At 40.7% G+C, this 16,352-nt stretch overlaps 1 protein-coding gene and 1 long non-coding RNA gene across 2 annotated transcripts; one reads left to right on the top strand and one right to left on the bottom strand.

Moving 5' to 3' along the window:
- Positions 1 to 2,319: 2,319 nt before the first annotated feature.
- On the top strand, positions 2,320 to 13,432 carry DMC1 (DNA meiotic recombinase 1; the record flags this gene model as incomplete). Its single annotated transcript, XM_082311205.1, has 13 exons — positions 2,320 to 2,376; positions 3,005 to 3,049; positions 5,924 to 6,070; positions 6,374 to 6,456; positions 7,069 to 7,121; positions 8,031 to 8,072; positions 9,274 to 9,346; positions 9,990 to 10,081; positions 10,789 to 10,862; positions 10,961 to 11,075; positions 11,932 to 11,992; positions 12,537 to 12,653; positions 13,363 to 13,432. The coding sequence occupies 13 exons, from the start codon at positions 2,320 to 2,322 to the stop codon at positions 13,430 to 13,432; spliced, it is 1,029 nt and encodes a 342-aa protein (XP_082167331.1).
- On the bottom strand, positions 10,949 to 16,288 carry LOC309590184. The gene is made up of 3 exons (XR_014228108.1): positions 16,195 to 16,288; positions 14,790 to 15,015; positions 10,949 to 11,087 (listed from the first exon to the last, which is right to left on the bottom strand). It is a non-coding gene; the product is annotated as an uncharacterized lncRNA (long non-coding RNA).
- Positions 16,289 to 16,352: the final 64 nt, after the last annotated feature.

Here is a 16,352-nt window from a genome sequence, read left to right as displayed (position 1 = left end):
CATCCCCTGAAAGGGCAGCGGGCAAGGAAAAGCCAAATAAATCCGTGTGTTGATATACGATTAATCATTTATTTTCCTCTGAGTCAATAGATGTGAAATTCCACCCGTGCGGCCCTCGGGGCAGGCCACATCGCCTCCTGCCCCCAGCGCAGGGGCCCAAACTCCGCTCCAGTCAAGTCAGCTGCGAGGATGCCGTCCGTTCAAAACCAGCTCCTTAAACCCAACGCTGTGCGCTGGGGCCAGGTCCCCATCACGCCAACAGTCTCTATCTGCTGAAAAGGGTGCAGCACGCAGGTCTTGCTCGCGTATCCTAATGAGCAGCTCCCGGGGCAGCAACAGCAGGGTCGGGGCACCCGAACTGGCACAAAAGTGTTTGCGCTTCCTCACAAATATCCTCGTTTCTTCATTGGTTTGCTGTGTTGTCTCAGACTTTCACCCTTTTATCTGGTTCATTGCAGGCAGCGGTAGCTGAAATCCTCTGGGTCATCGGTGCACCAACGCAGCAGCAACAGGAGGACTCTCCACTAAACGGGAGGATTTTGTTCATCCCTAAAGCTTCTAGCAGGGTGTGGCATAATTTCTCCGTTTTCCCTCGTAGCCCGCAGGAAGGCACAGGTCTGGGTCTGCCCTGTTTTTCTGCTGTGAGATGCCAATTGCCTGAGGATGGGGAGTAGGAGAACAATCTCATGACCTGTTCATTGGAGTGCAGGATTATGTGCATTTCAGGAGGATATTTTTAATGGAGAAGGGGATTGTAGTACAATTGTAATGCCTTTTGCATTACTTGTTTTTCTTCCTTCAGTATTTGAAGCTAAGGGGTTTTTAAAATCTCTTCAAGTATTTTTTAATTAATGTTTTACTGTAATTACTTTTCTGATTGATATAAAGCATGATGTGAAGGCATGATTTCTCATTCCATAATTGTCAGGGTTCTGAAATAGAAGTGAAATATATCCTAACACTATCGGAAACAACTGATTTTATAGGAATATTTCCATTAAATACTAACAGAAGTGACTCCATCGTATTTTCACTCCAAAACCAAATAACATCATCTTTCTCACTTCTCACTTCCTCTGCATACACAAGATTCTTGCAAGCAAATTAGGCAGACCTTGAGTATCCACCTAGAAGCTGAAAAAAGCTATTTGCAGATATTTAGTCTAAATTATCCCATCCTCTGTTAGACATAGCCCATCTTGTAGTTTCATAATAAACCTCTTACCTTTCATGGATTTTTTTCACAAGGATGAGCAAGCAAACATACATATATACACATCTGGATGAGGTAGTTTACAAAACTTTTGATCAGCCATAGCTCAAACAGTGAAGGCAAGCTCACAATTAAGACAGAAGCAACCTATCCATTTACAAAATCACAAAACTGATACAGCAGGTTATAAGATCATATTTCTAAGGAACTACTTCATATTAATTTTTCTTGCATTCATAGAATTTAAGGAGATAATATTTTGCTTTTTATTTGACCATACTATCGATAAATGCCTACTCTGGCTTTAGGCCTTGCTTATAGGAAGTCACATAAAGAGGGCAGTGAAGCTGTAGTGGAGTACAAGCATGGCAAGTTAACGATGAAAACCCATGAAATAAGCTCTCTGTGTATATTTGTGCATAATAAAAGGCTCAGATTTTTTATTACGCTTTCTTTATTCTCTTCATGCAAGCATACTTCTTACAGGCATTACTTGCAGATCTTCAGCGTTTATTAGGTATTCTGAACTCCATCAAGAACTCCAAAACAAATACAGCTTTATAGTCTACTCTCATGATATATGACTAAGGAGTTGTAGCCTTCTCAACAGTTTTGTGAGCTTTCTGTCACATAAAGATGGGGAAGCTGCGGTGTTGCATGGCCTTTCTGCTACCCATTCTGTCTGCAACTCTGCTGACTTTTGTTATAAAAATACAGACTGTCTTTAACTTTCTTACCAGAATAAATTCCGCTAATGTTAAACCACTTAAAATGTTCCCACCTCCAAACTCATACTCTGACTGCAGAATGAGACAAGGGAACGAGATCTCTTTTCCTAATACCTGTTAAACGCTTTCTAGACAAACTGGTTAATCTGAGGGTAATGCAGCAGATTTTCTCTTTTTGGTCTGGTAGGTAGGGTAACAAAGAGCTGGAAGCAAAATCTGAGTTTAAATCTATATCTGCTGGCAGACTGAGAAGGTTCTGTAGTTCAAGGACTTCTTAAAAGTCCTTTTACAGTCATTTACTCATTTATTGCCACGCCAATACTATCTTTATTTGCATTTCTCAGTAGTGATCAATACTTTATTGCCCGCTCTTTCACAATGAAGGCCATGGAGGATCAAGTAGTCCAAGAAGAACCAGGATACCAGGATGATGAGGTAAATTTATGGTTCATTAAAAAATATGTGCAGCAAATGTTGTTTGAAGGTATTTTGATAGTGTTATGAAATCCATGGAGAGACAGGAGGTCCCCAAAGATCATCAGGGAGTTCAATGCATTTAAAATTTTGTTCTAGTCTAATACTAAGAAAATCTCACTCCCCTAGTCCCTCTACAGCCTTGCTCTTCTGGTGCTTGTCATTAACCTTTCAAAAGCTATGCAGAGTTTTTAATGAGATTATAATTATTTCTTTATATTTTACACTTCTATATTAAAAGCAAGGGGACTATCAGTTAATTTTATGCTTCCAAGGAATGGTCGTCAGCCTGAAAAGGCTGAGGAACTGTGGCGGAAAAAATCAAGATGACGATGATCATAACAGAAGTTTTATTAGCACAGCAGAGGCTTGCTTGCCTGTGAAGATACACTTTATGAAGAAGATGATAGGAAATGTGTAGGCCTTCTTGGCTCGCTATGGCTTTGCTTATTTGGGCAGTCCAACAATTTATGTATTACTAGGAAAAATCATTTAAATGTTTACAAATTTGAAACGGACGCATAGTGAGATAGATGTAATTACAAGAAAAAGCGAAATATTTTTTTTTCTGCCTTTTTTTTTTTTTTAGGAATCCTTTTTTCAGGATATTGACCTGCTACAGAAGCATGGAATTGTAAGTATTAGCAATGACTTTACCACACAGAATTGCCCACATAAAGCTATTGTAAGGTCATTTCGCCAAAAGCGTATACACGTTGATACAAATAACTGAAGTTCCTCCTTGCAATAAATTTTAAATCAGTCATGTGAAGACAAATTTTGCCTTCGGTTTTCATAAAAGTCTCATTTCCATCAGATTCCTAAATAAAGTGACAAGATATTCAAAGTATTTAGCACCCAGCACTCTTGAAAAACCAACTACTTGCTAATTTATTTGAAAACTGTGTGATAGATTACTTCCTGTTCCTGCCAATCTTTGTAATTACTCCTGCGTTTTTGGTGCCTGTGAAATTACACTGTGACAATTGTTGCTATACTATTTTCAGCACGCTGGTGAAGGGGGTAGAGTAGGAGTGAAGAAAATATTAGTAGCTAGAGAAATAAGTGGTTAGTTTTCTTCATCAAATATGAATTCCTATAATCATTATCATCATCATCATCATTATCACACAAACATCACCAATTTATTTGAATTACTATTATTACATGTTTATCCAGGAGACTGGCTCATAGATCGGAGTCCTATTACATTTAGTGTTATAGAAGCAGAATAAAAAGTTGTGTTTGCCCAAAGTAACGTGAGATTTAACTCTAATATAAATGACTACAGACACAATGAGACGGCATTAGTCAGCACTGTTGTTACTGGGCTCAGCATGTCAGCAGCATAATTGTTGTCAACTTTTTCTATTGGCAATTCATTGACAGTTTTAAAGAGAGTTCTGAAGAAGGATCATGAGGTTGGGAGCTCTAACTATGGGGCAACACAGAAAAAATACACAAATTCTTGTGTGAAAAATGTAAGAAGTTGACGAAAGAGGCTGACCTCATGAGCTGGACGGGAGCTGTAGTAGCCTGCAATATTAAATGAGGCATGGTATGCAGAGAATGATACTAAGGTATGAAAGATCTTGAAAATAAAGAATAATGACTTAAGCTGTTCTTGTGGCTTAATAAGGGTTTCCTTTTCTTTTTTTTCCCTTCCTTCCAAGTGGTTATTCCTACATCCCACAGAAAGTTTTTGTTTTTAACAGTGCCAGTTAAAATCTTTGCGTGAACATATGATGACCCATATCTGTTAAATTCATTTACTTAAAGAAGTAGTTTTTGTGGGTTTAGGATTTTTTTCCTAGGAGTTGAGAGAGAAATATTTACTAGATCTGACAGCATGGCCACAAAGAGAGTCAGATTAGCACAACCTAGGCTGTGGTTTGATGTTCAGAAGTGTTTGGTAGGAATTAAGGTGCTGTGACCCCGCAGCCTTTGCTGAGTGTTCCTGCCGCTGGGGCATGCTATCCCTTCTTCTGGCACATCTGCATTTGTACTCACCCTGTGAACTGGATTTGTGAATCGATTAGTTCAAAAATTATCAGAACAAAAAACGTGGTTTGGGGTTTTTTTTATTCGTGAATTCTCAGTCTGCTCCCTTTTCCACCTCAGAGGCATACAGCTGGCACAGGGCTGCGAGGTAAGGCAGAGGATCAGGACAAGCAGCCGGTGTCAGGGGGCAGGCGTGTCAGTACGTTAAGCCAGGAGTACTGATGAACACTTCATAGTATTGAACTACAGTCTAAGAAGGAGTATACCCTCGGACCTTGGCTGGTACATAAGCTGTTGGTGAAAGGTGTATCTGTGAGGGAGAGAACAAGAATTTCTATAACCAGGTCTACCACACAGGACTTGTCACGCAGAACAGCCTTAAGGTTGGTGTGACCAGAAAGACGTAGCCACTGAAGAAATGCAGAAGCAGGGTAACGCGTTTAAAGTTTTGGTCTAGAAAAAAGATCTTTGCCGTAGTACTCCGTTGTCTTAACAGAAAAACACAATAAAACAGCTTAATCCTTTTTATATTGCTGGTTATTATATTATTTTGGGTGGAAGAGTAATTTTTATTCGTGACCAATTTTACCTTATCCATCTCTGTTAATGTAAGAATCAAAAAACACATCACAGGACGAGAAATCAGCTTCCCAATGGACACGACTACTTTCTAACGTAGCCCCCCTCCATTCTTATGTCCTATGCGCCCACACGCTCTAGATAAATAGATGATACATCCAGTTCATAGTTTTTTCCAAGGAAAAAACTTGGCTGGAAATGGTAAATTGAAGTATTATCCCAAACCTTTCACACGGTATGTTTTCTTCAGAGTAATCTGTTGCTTGCCTTTAAGTTTCCAGTGATGTCAGAATTATAAAATGAGGTGAGAGGAGGCAAAATGTGCCAGTGGGGCACTGACAGAAGTTATGCTGTGCCCAATTTATGGAAAACTAGTAAGTTCATCCCGGCCCAAAGCATTGGTCAGATCTGGAGGATACGCGTGTTTTAAACTGGACATACTGTGAACACGCAGAAACAGCACAGCAGTTAGAGTCGGCTTCCAATGATCCTTGTGAGTCAGCTCCCCGTTATCCACGACCAGATTATCTGGTTTACAGATTAGCTGTGCTAAGGGACCAAGGACGGATTGAGCGTTACAGGATTTACTAGGCTGGGCTCCACACTACCTGAAATAATCCGTATTGTTTCTGTACTACCAGCTTGGATCTGGAAAGACTGGCACTGAACAGGGGCAAGTAAGTACAACTTGACCCAAGACACCTTTCTCTCAAAAGCATCAGGATGTCTCTGCACCGTGATCCTTCACACCAATATTACTCAAAATTTTCTGTTGCTAGTGTCATAACAAAGAATACTGTAAATCTATTTCTTTCTTGGTGAAAATACACATCCATATGAATGTATAATAAAATGTGTTACAAAGATTTACTTTGCCTTCTAGTTGCTAACTGTCACGACTACTCACAGAAGGGAACTTTCTTCACAGAACGTAGCAGATATTAAAAAACTGAAGTCAGTTGGGATCTGCACGATCAAAGGAATCCAGATGACCACAAGACGGGCACTGTGCAATGTAAAAGGGCTTTCAGAGGCCAAAGTGGACAAGATTAAAGAAGCCGCAAACAAGCTTATTGTAAGTCAGTCACTTTCCTGATGGTTTAAACTTATGCTGGCCTCTCCAAAGTGCCGTGCAACATTTCTCTTAACAGATTTTTTCACCACATCATCAAGATAATTTTGAAGATTATTCTGCTCATTACTCTAAAGGAATAATACTTTATACTCTACCACAACCAGACAAACGCTGTGGTGCTTTTCATACCCAACCTGTGTAAATGAGGGTAGGGTGGAGAGAAGATATTTATGTGGGATATTGCACTCTACCTTCAGGTTAAAGCTAAAATAAACCTCTCATCTTCTCTTTGGTCCTCCTTAGGAACCAGGCTTCCTGACTGCCTTTGAGTACAGTGAAAAACGGAAGATGGTATTTCATATTACTACTGGCAGCCACGAATTTGAGTAAGCTGATCTCTACTTAAATCATTCCTTAGTCCAAATTGTTCCAACAATCATATTTATTGCCTTTAATGAGACACAAAAATACAAAGGAACAAATATTCAGATAGGACACATATGTTACCTGGCGTGTGGAGCTGGTGCTCACTCAAAGATGCCTGCATCAGTGAGCAACAAAACCAACCCCTTTTCTGTGGAGAAACTGGACTTTGTACAGCCATCGTAAATAAACAGAGTTTGCGTCCAGAAATCCTGAATGCATCATCGTTTTTTCACCTAGTCAAAACAACCTGCAGGTCTCAGGTCAAAATTACAAGTCTTCAAGAGCTCCCTTGAGATATTTTTATGGCATGTTATCTTTTCAAAGGTATTTTCTCTTTTCTTTCTTTCCAGTAATAATTTCTATAGATCTTTCTCTTGCACACAGAAAGGAAAGTCGAGACAGAGTTAATTCTTTATGAATCAGCGATCATTTAGTGCCCTGCACTTAATGCATCAAGTGAGGGGCTGTAGGGCAAAAATAACTTTTCTTAAAATAGCAAAAATTTCTCTTTTTTACTTTCCTCTTGTGATTTTGTGAGTTTAACTGTATCATAATCCTCTCCCTTTCTCCAGTAAACTTCTGGGTGGTGGGATTGAAAGCATGGCAATCACTGAGGCCTTTGGAGGTGAGAAAACCACATTAAATGAGTATTACTGAACAAAGAATTGCAACTTAGTTTAGATTTTAAATCAATCATCTGGATTACTTCTATCAATCTTATCACATTGTAGTCATAAAAAGAAGAGTACCTGCATGAGGATAAGAAGAAAGAATTCACTTCTCTTAGTGTTTTCCCATTTTTCCTCTTCATTTGCTCACAGACTAAGTTTAAGCTGAGTAATCATTAGACTTGGGGCATGCTGATTCAGTACAACATTGCATTATTAGTACTATTACTAATGTGTCATATAGGAAAGATTTCCCTGATGCAATCTGTTTTCCTTTCCAGTAACAAAACTGCCTCAAAAGATATTTTATTTATGCACACTTAGGATACATTGCATTTCATAAAAGATTTTGAAATCACAATTAAGCTACTATTATAGTAAATTTGATCATTTAGCGGTTAACACTTCAACAACAGTAAGAGTTCATAAACCACAGTACTTTTCCCTTTAGAAAAGATAAACTTCAGACTGACATGATTTGATATCATGAGATTAATAAAATCATAAGCTTCTCCTTGATCATTTTACTGAAAATGAAACTGGGCCAGGTCAGTGGAATCAACCATTTCTTCCCGCCCCCCCCCTCAATTAACACTTTTCCACAGGTGCCATGTGGTTTTAACTCCTACACAGAAAAGAAAAAATGACCTTAGCAGTCAAGCATGATCAAATTAAAGCATTTCAGATTTTGCTTTTCATGTAACACATTTCTACTGCACAGAATATGATTTATAAATTGGGGTTAAATGATTTTAAAAGGTAGAGATAGAGGTGAATTTTGTAAGTAAGAGTGTTTCTAACTGCAGTAACTCCTGAATCTGGGAAACTCAGAAAAAGATTTTTTTTTTTTTTTCTTTATTTAACAGAGTTCCGGACAGGCAAAACCCAGCTATCTCACACCCTTTGTGGTAGGTGTACTACCTTAAAACAAACAGCTGTTTCTTCTCCATTCTTTACAACTATATCAGAATTAAACACATAGAGACAAGTCAGAATCTTTTATCTCTAGAAGTACAGCGAAACAGACCTTGGTGACTCTTACCTCCATTAATTGTCTTTGAGTAGAGAACTCTTACAAATGATTACTTTTTAATACCGCTCACATCAATGCAAATTTTGCCATAAGGAAAGAGAAACCAATGAAACACACCATCTGGAAAAGCACAGCACAAATACGGGTTACAGGTGGACGGGAGCCTTGCTCAGAAAAGGGCAAAGGCAAGATTCTTTCTCAGCAACTCTTTTAATTTCCTGGATTCAAGAGGTTTTGCTGAATATGACATTCTGAAAGGGCACTGAAAGGATACTGCCGGCTGACAGTAACTGGATAAACAAAGACTTTGGCCGTCACCGTATCTGGGCAGTGCCAAACACAGCAGGACTCTCATTTCCCAGCGGTATCTCTCAATGTGTAAATAGTAGTACATAATAACTAACACAACTATTAATGCTGCTAGAATATAGTTATCAGACACTGGGTAGGCAAACATTCCCTTAAATGAACCCCATATTATAAAGGGAATTATGGCACCTTCTGGAAAAATAAGGCCTCTTCCATTTAGTCCAGTCTAACGGTCAGCAGAGTCATACCCTTTTGCATGAATGATTACAACTGAATGAAGTGAGTATTTTAGCCTATTCACTCCAAAGAGACTAAACCCACAGTCAGTAACTATTCACATAACAGGAAATATTCATATGCAAAGAATTTTTGATCATATGAGTTAGAGCTGGAAAAAAACCCTACTAAATCAATACCATTAATTTGGACAGAGGATTAAGAGGATGCTTTGTGCATAAGAACTTATTAATAATACTATCCTTACCTGTTTTCAGTATAAAATATACAGATTTACTGATCGTACTGAGTAAAACACAATTTTGACACCATCAATTAAATCTCATCTGATCTCCAATTGAGAAAAGTAGCTTGGCTTTCTTCTCAAGCTGGCAGCAAGGCTTGAGATACTCATGATTTCCACATTGAATAAAACTGGTGGTTCTTTGTGATATGGATAAGCAGTCATATTTTATTAAAAAATAACAATAGAGGGAGTAAGAAAGTATTTTTCCCGCTTTTTCATTTTGATCTTCTATGATTCACTGTAGTGACAGCGCAGCTTCCAGGACCAAACGGCTACACAGGTGGAAAGATTATCTTCATTGATACCGAAAACACTTTGTATCTTTTGGACCATTGAAAACTACAGGTACCATGAACTGGAAAGAGAGTTTATTTTGTTATAAGGAAGTAGCAGGCTCCAAATAGTGTCATACATGTAAAACATTATGACTGACACAGAAAGCCTGGAGAGCACAGTGTGTAGTGGCCCACAAGGCAGTGAATTTTTTCTCTGTCATTTGATGTAATCCAACATGGAAAAATTAGAGTTAGGATACAGATTTTATTTTAACTGGGTTTTTTTTTTGAGATCTAATGTGCCTTCTTGATACAGGTGATGATAGAAGATTTTCTATTTAGTTCAAGAGAAATTAATCTACATACTAAACACTATTTTTAACACTTCATATCTGTGGTAGACTGTATATAAATAGGTTTTGCTCACAGCTAAATTCCTAGAGCACAGATATCCATATGTCAACCTGCCCACCCCGCCTCAAACCCTAAACACAAAACAATTATCATCGTGAGCCCTAAACTATCTTTAGGGTATGTGGGACAGTGTGAAGAGAAAGTCAGTCTTCTCTAGGATCAAAATAAATATTCTTCTTCGGTTTTCCATAGTTCTTTTTTGGAATGGAGTTTTATTATTTTCAGAGCATGGTTTATACAAAGAGAAATCCTTAACTTTGACTAATGTCAGCCGACCAGACCGTCTTCGTGACATCGCTGATCGCTTCAATGTTGACCACGACGCAGTACTTGACAACGTGCTGTACGCACGTGCATATACTAGTAAGGCCATTATTGCAACTGGCATGATATCTACGTTTTTTCTCTAAGGCTCCCGTTGTAATAGTTCTCAGTTTATTAACTGAGATTGCCCACTGTTGTTTGCCACAACATTAAGTGAACTCTGCCATGTATATGATGAGTGTCAGTGTAGCATCTTAGTAAAAGAAGCACCAATTAATGTGACCACGATTGCCTGAACGTAAGCTAATTCTATAAATGCTGTTGAGAAATTCTCTATGATCTTGTGAATGGAACTTTATGGGGACAGCTCCGACACACTCTGTCACAAGACACTGCGTTAAAACTTCAAGGAGGTCTGAAATGGGACTTTTTCTTTGAGAGTACAATATGAGCATGAATAATATGATTAATACCATTTCTGCGTGTCATTTAATTCAACATTAAATTCAAATGTTTATACTGCTTTTCAGTTCTTAACAAAAAAGTTGTCTTCGTGCATAGTTTTGTTGTGAAGCTTTTCACAAAGAAGTTTCGTTAGCTGGGCAAGTGGGAACGGGAACCGGCAGAAGCACAGGCACTGCTCGTTATTGTAGAGGTAGCTTGTTACTGGGCACTGGATTTAAAACTGCTGGCAGTGAAAATATAAACAGTGCAGACGTTTAAAGTGGAATTTTAAAATTCAGGCTTTTGTTGCTTCAGAGCTCTTTCTGGTCCTTATTTCATTTGGCAACTGTACTTCCCACCAGGTGAACATCAGATGGAATTGCTTGACTATGTAGCAGCCAAGTTCCATGAGGAAGCTGGTATCTTCAAGCTCTTGGTACAAGACTGATTTCTTTTTGTATGCTTACTGCTTTCAGAATACATTTTCCTATTTCCTTTCACTATATTTACTTATCTAGCATAATTACAATGCAGATCATCGACTCCATAATGGCACTTTTCCGTGTGGATTTCAGTGGTCGTGGAGAGTTGGCCGAACGACAACAGAAACTGGCTCAGATGCTGTCAAGGCTCCAAAAAATATCAGAAGGTAAGGGAAACACTGCAAAATTTGGAAAACATGGAGTGGAGTTACCGAAACAGTAGCTCTTGGTAGCATGACCACCTAGTAATCCAAACGTATTATCAATCAGGCACTGGCCCAGGAATCTTTCCTCACTTCACACCTCTGTCAGTTACCAAAACGATCAAACTGAGATATTACTTTCAGGATGACAGATGGAGGAGTCTTTAGAACTACTCAACGTTTAGAGTTTTCCTAGAAATATTGTTAAGAGCAGTCCTAAATGAGAGAATAGGTTGTAGAACTGGACAAACATCCAGTAGGAGAAATTGTCTTCCCCAAATTTTGACAGTCTAAATACATGAGAAACACGAAGAACAGAAAAAAGGATGAAGGCACAGAGACAGAAAAAAAGCCATGCCCGTTGCCATGTTCCCAGTACTTTGCAATGCTCTGAGGGATGATGACAGGATGAATAGGGTCCCTTCTCTTTGGAATGTCTCAGAAATGTTGATGAGGAATGAGTAAATGTTTTTTCATGCAGTTTAAAAAAAAAAAAAAAAAAAAGAGTACAGACAAAGGGAGGGAGAGGGGGCTGAGGGCAGGGAGCCAACAGAGAAGATGGGAACTGAGAAAGACTTGTTCAGTGGAATTTTGAAAAGTGCTCATGTTTTGGCATAAGTATTACAGTTGAAGTCACAGAGGAGCAAATTTAGGCTGTCTCCTGATTAACTCCAGCCACCAGACATAAAGACTATTTGCTTCTCTTTCACTTGAAATTTGAAGTGCTTCAGCAGCAGCCTTGCTTTTAGCATGGATGGGAGAATATTCTGGAATTCTCATTGGACATAGTCCACCTTCTTTGCATTGTTTTCTATTGCAGAATATAATGTGGCCGTGTTTGTGACTAACCAGATGACTGCTGATCCAGGAGCAACTATGACGTAAGATACTGTTTCTCTCTTTAAAAAAAAAAAAAAATTATTCTCTTTTGTATTACGTATTTAACAGAGATAAGAACTGAGATTGTATGGAGCAAGAGGCACCTAAATGAAGGTTCAGGTTGGTCATTGGTCCCTCTGGTATGATGAATCATTCATGGATGACACCTATAGGTTTCTCTCAGCTTTTGTAATGAGTTTTTTTATGTTTACCTGCTGCCTGGCATGATGGCTTCTTTCACTGTGACTTGAACAAAGGGAACAAGCCATAAAAAGTATTCAAAAAGCACCCCATTTTGTTTTCGAGCAGCTTACATATGAAATTTAAGGTATTTCTTGAGCCTGTTGAATTTAATGAGAGGAAAATTATGCCAGCATCGAACATTCGAATATCCTATCTTGAGGCAAGCGTGTTACAGTCCTTTTTTGATATATTTAGCTATTTATTATTCATTACTGAGATCAATATGCCTCGTCTGACAGTTAATCACAGTATTAACCTATGGAATTTGCACAGTGACTCGTTACAATTTTCTTGCTAATTTAGCTTTCAGGTGGACCCAAAAAAGCCCATTGGGGGCCACATCCTTGCTCATGCTTCGACTACCAGGATTAGCTTGAGGAAAGGGAGAGGGGAGCTGCGTATTGCAAAGATATACGACAGGTAAATCGCCTTTCCTTCACAGGAAGGAAGCTGTGTTATGAGCAACCGTAAGGTGACAAAGTTCATAGTACTGAAACCTAACAACTTGACAGCGGATTCATGGTTTCAAACTAACCATGTTTCTGGATGGTAAGTTGAGAGAAAATCTGAAAGGACAAACTAATGAACAGACTTAAAGTTGTCTTGCATATCGCATACATTAAATTACGTAATCTTTCATCATAAATCCTCCTAGATGCTCATCTCTTAAAGAAGACCATCAAATAGTTTGGTAAGACTGGTGGTCCCTTGGCAGGAGAATTCCAGAGCTGTTAAATTACTAAGTTTTGCTGACGCAGTTAATATCACTTTACCTGGTAAGCTGTGGCAGACGCAAGTGGTTAAAAATCGTACTAGTGGAACTGCATGGGGAGCCCACTGTTTCTGGTCAGGAACTAAGAAATTGAAATGAGAGTCTGCAGAGCCAGAATCCTTCCCCCTCCTGCACCTTCTCCATTCCCCTCTTTTGTGTTTGTCATCTTCCAAGAGGTGGATTTCACATTTCCTGATCTTGATGATACTGACCACATTCTACAGTTTGCACAAAGGTATAAAAATGTTGAAGTATTCCAGGTCGCTTACACTTAGAACATTTTGGGGACGGTTCCCCAACTGCATTTAACATGGGGAAACCCACAAGTTCCTTGTTTCTTTTTTTTTTTCTCCCCAGCCCTGAGATGCCTGAAAACGAAGCCACATTTGCAATAACCGCTGGAGGGATTGGGGATGCCAAAGAATAGGCAGAAAAGTGATGTAAATGCACAGCCGAAAACCACGTGGGCAGCTGGGATGAAGATTTGTGCAAGGTCACCGACTGCCTGGCTGCATTTTTCTCTTTTGGGAACCATTTAAGATATTTTGGGAGAACATTGGGATGAAGTCTGTACCGTTCAGTTTTATTGATCTTAATAGAATTTGGTTCATTTAGGGTCTTCATTTTTCAGTTGAACTTTCAGCAGACAAAGATTGAAGAAATAAGCTTGTGAATTGTTCAAAGAATCCTTTTCCTATATATTGTGAAAATCAAAGCTGTCCTTTCACATGAGATTAATATACTCTTTTTTAGTCTCTGTCAAAGAGAGTGTCTATGTGGTAGAATTTAATAGTGCGAAATGGAACAGAATTGGAATAAACTCAGTTATAAAATTGACATAAATAGATGAAAAAGGCAGTGGCAGCAGGAACAGCCTAAGAACTTGATGGACTCTCACGTACTGTAGACGAACAAGTTACATTAAAATTACATTTTTAGACACTTTTATCTTGACTAGGTAATTTTTGTATTTTTATTTAGCATTTTCTACTTTTTGGAGAGAATGTTTTAAAACTGTAAAGTTCAAAATAAAGATTACAAATTAGAACAGCACTCTGCTTACGTTTGGGTGCTTTGAATCAAACCCTGCTCTCAATAACCTCTCTTTCATGAGAGAGATAAACCAGATGCGACCCAACATTTAAAAACCTTTCGTCTAGTTCTCTAAAGAAACAAACTTTATATAATTGCTTTGTCAGTCTCCTGATATAAGTAAGATGATGATGATGATGATGATGATGATGATTATTAAATATTATTATTAAAAAGAAAGCAAAACCAGTGGCTAGATAGGGCAGAGAGGCTGACCTGACACTGGTACTTACACCGGGGGAAGGGCACTTGTGACTTGGCTTGAGCGAGCGTGCCCACAGGCCAGCCAGCACAGGCGTAGCTCCAGACTAGCCAGAGATGTATGTCACTAGCCAGAGATGCATGTCACGGGGGGCAAATGAGGAAGCTGGGAGTAAAGAGAGAAATGGGGGACCAGGGGACAAGATACCAATTCAAATTGTGTTACCCCAATGCCCATGGAATTGCTTGTTTTAAGGTAAACTCAACAATTTACATATTAGGTGCTTTAAGGGAAGGCCTTACTTTGTCCTCTTGCATAAAAATGCTAATTAGAATGGGCCTAACATTGGTGTCTGGTTAGAGAGCTTGTCCTCACCGATACAATAATTTTTTCATTTAGATTAACTAATGCGTGTAAGGTAGCATGAAGTAAAAAGGCAGCAATGACCAGAAATTCATCCCAGAAAAGCCTGACACTGTAGCCAGTTTACCTTGTGGCAGAGCTAGAGAGTTCGCCTTCCTTGAGTGGTTTCGTAACGTATCTTTGGTATTTTTCCTGAGGTAAGGCACTGTTTTTCACAGCAGAGAGAAGTCTAGAGAGACAACGGCAGGGAGGCTGGCCGATCTGAGCGAGCCAGGAACGGATCGGGCGTCGTCATTTCACGTAACATCTAGCTCTTTGCACGTACCAGTCTTTCCCACACCAGGCATTCAGATCTAATGGCCCAAGTACCAAGTGTCAGTCAGAGCTTACGGTTGTCACTTGACTCCCTCCCACTCACTTAGAAAGGCCCAAGTTTCTTCCAATATTTTATTTTAAGCACCAAGATTGCTTTTTGCTTTCTCACATATGCCATACGCACATACATACAGCACGTAAAACTAAAACGGCAAAAAATCTGTGTCTCGTTCCAGCCTGTTCTTTGTTTCAAGGTTCTGAAACTAAAGGGGACTCGCTTTCTCTTTTGCCAAGGTAACGGGTTTTTGGCAATCCGATAGCCCAGCAAGCACTGCCGATCGCGCGACCGTGCTTCGGGCCAAGGCTTGGTTTGGCTGGCGTGCAGCGATCACCCCCCCGACGTGCCGCCTTCTGCCGGGGCAGATCCGCTGGCTGCTCCTTGGTAGGTGCTAGAAGCATAAGCACAGCACAACAGAACCGACGGCCTGTGCCACGTAATCGCCTCACAGCTTATTTTATCTTTTAGCGAGTTGTCTCGGGTTGATGCGGGGAGTCGAATGCCAGCAGGCCGTAAACACGGCGTCTACGCCGTGCCGGTGCCCTTCGACTACTTCAAAACGTTGCACTGGCCGCACACAGTAACGCCGCCGTGGGCGAAGGGGCGAATTGAGCTGCCCGTTCGCCTTCTGGAGAGGTTGCCACGAACCCCCTGGGGCTACGGCGGGTGTGGGTGACCGGGGGCTGCCGGCACGACCCGCCTTGGCGCCCCTTGTGCCATCCTCTCCCGGCCTCCTGGCACCCGGGCGAACGCAAACATCATGGCTGCCCTCGCTCCGGCTCCTGCCCCAGCGCCGGGCCAAGATCCCCCTGGGGATCTGCCGGGGGGGGGAAAAAAAACCAAAAACAACAAAACGGAGGAAAAACCCAAACCCGCCGGACCCGTGCGGCCTCGCCGCCGCCGAGGCCCGCGCCGGGCCCCCGCCCCCCGCTCCCGTTATTGTCTCCCGGGCCCCGCGGCCGCCCTCCACGGCGCCAGCCGGCGCGTAGGCAAGAGGCCGTATTCTCCAAACCCATCTACGCTGCAAAGCTAACGTAATCCTCCGACCCTCCGCCAGCCCTGCCTACGCAACCCGCGGAAGAATTTTACGCAAAACGCACGGGATCTTCCTGCCCTACGCCAGCCTGAAGTACGCAACTTACGTACGCCGCGTACTTACGTAACGTACGCCTCGGCCTCGGTTTTCCCTACCGTCTCGAAGGGGTTACGGGGTCGGCTCCTTGCGTAGCAGACTTTCAGGAATAGGGAGAGCGTTACTCTCCTCTCTCCCTCCCTCACGCGGGGGCCCGGCTCGAGCGAAGAACGCTACGCACCTTG

Source organism: Platalea leucorodia (genome assembly GCF_965183815.1).
Source record: "Platalea leucorodia genome assembly, chromosome: 4".
Lineage (NCBI taxonomy): Eukaryota > Metazoa > Chordata > Aves > Pelecaniformes > Threskiornithidae > Platalea > Platalea leucorodia.
This window is presented reverse-complemented; position numbering and strand designations above follow the sequence as displayed.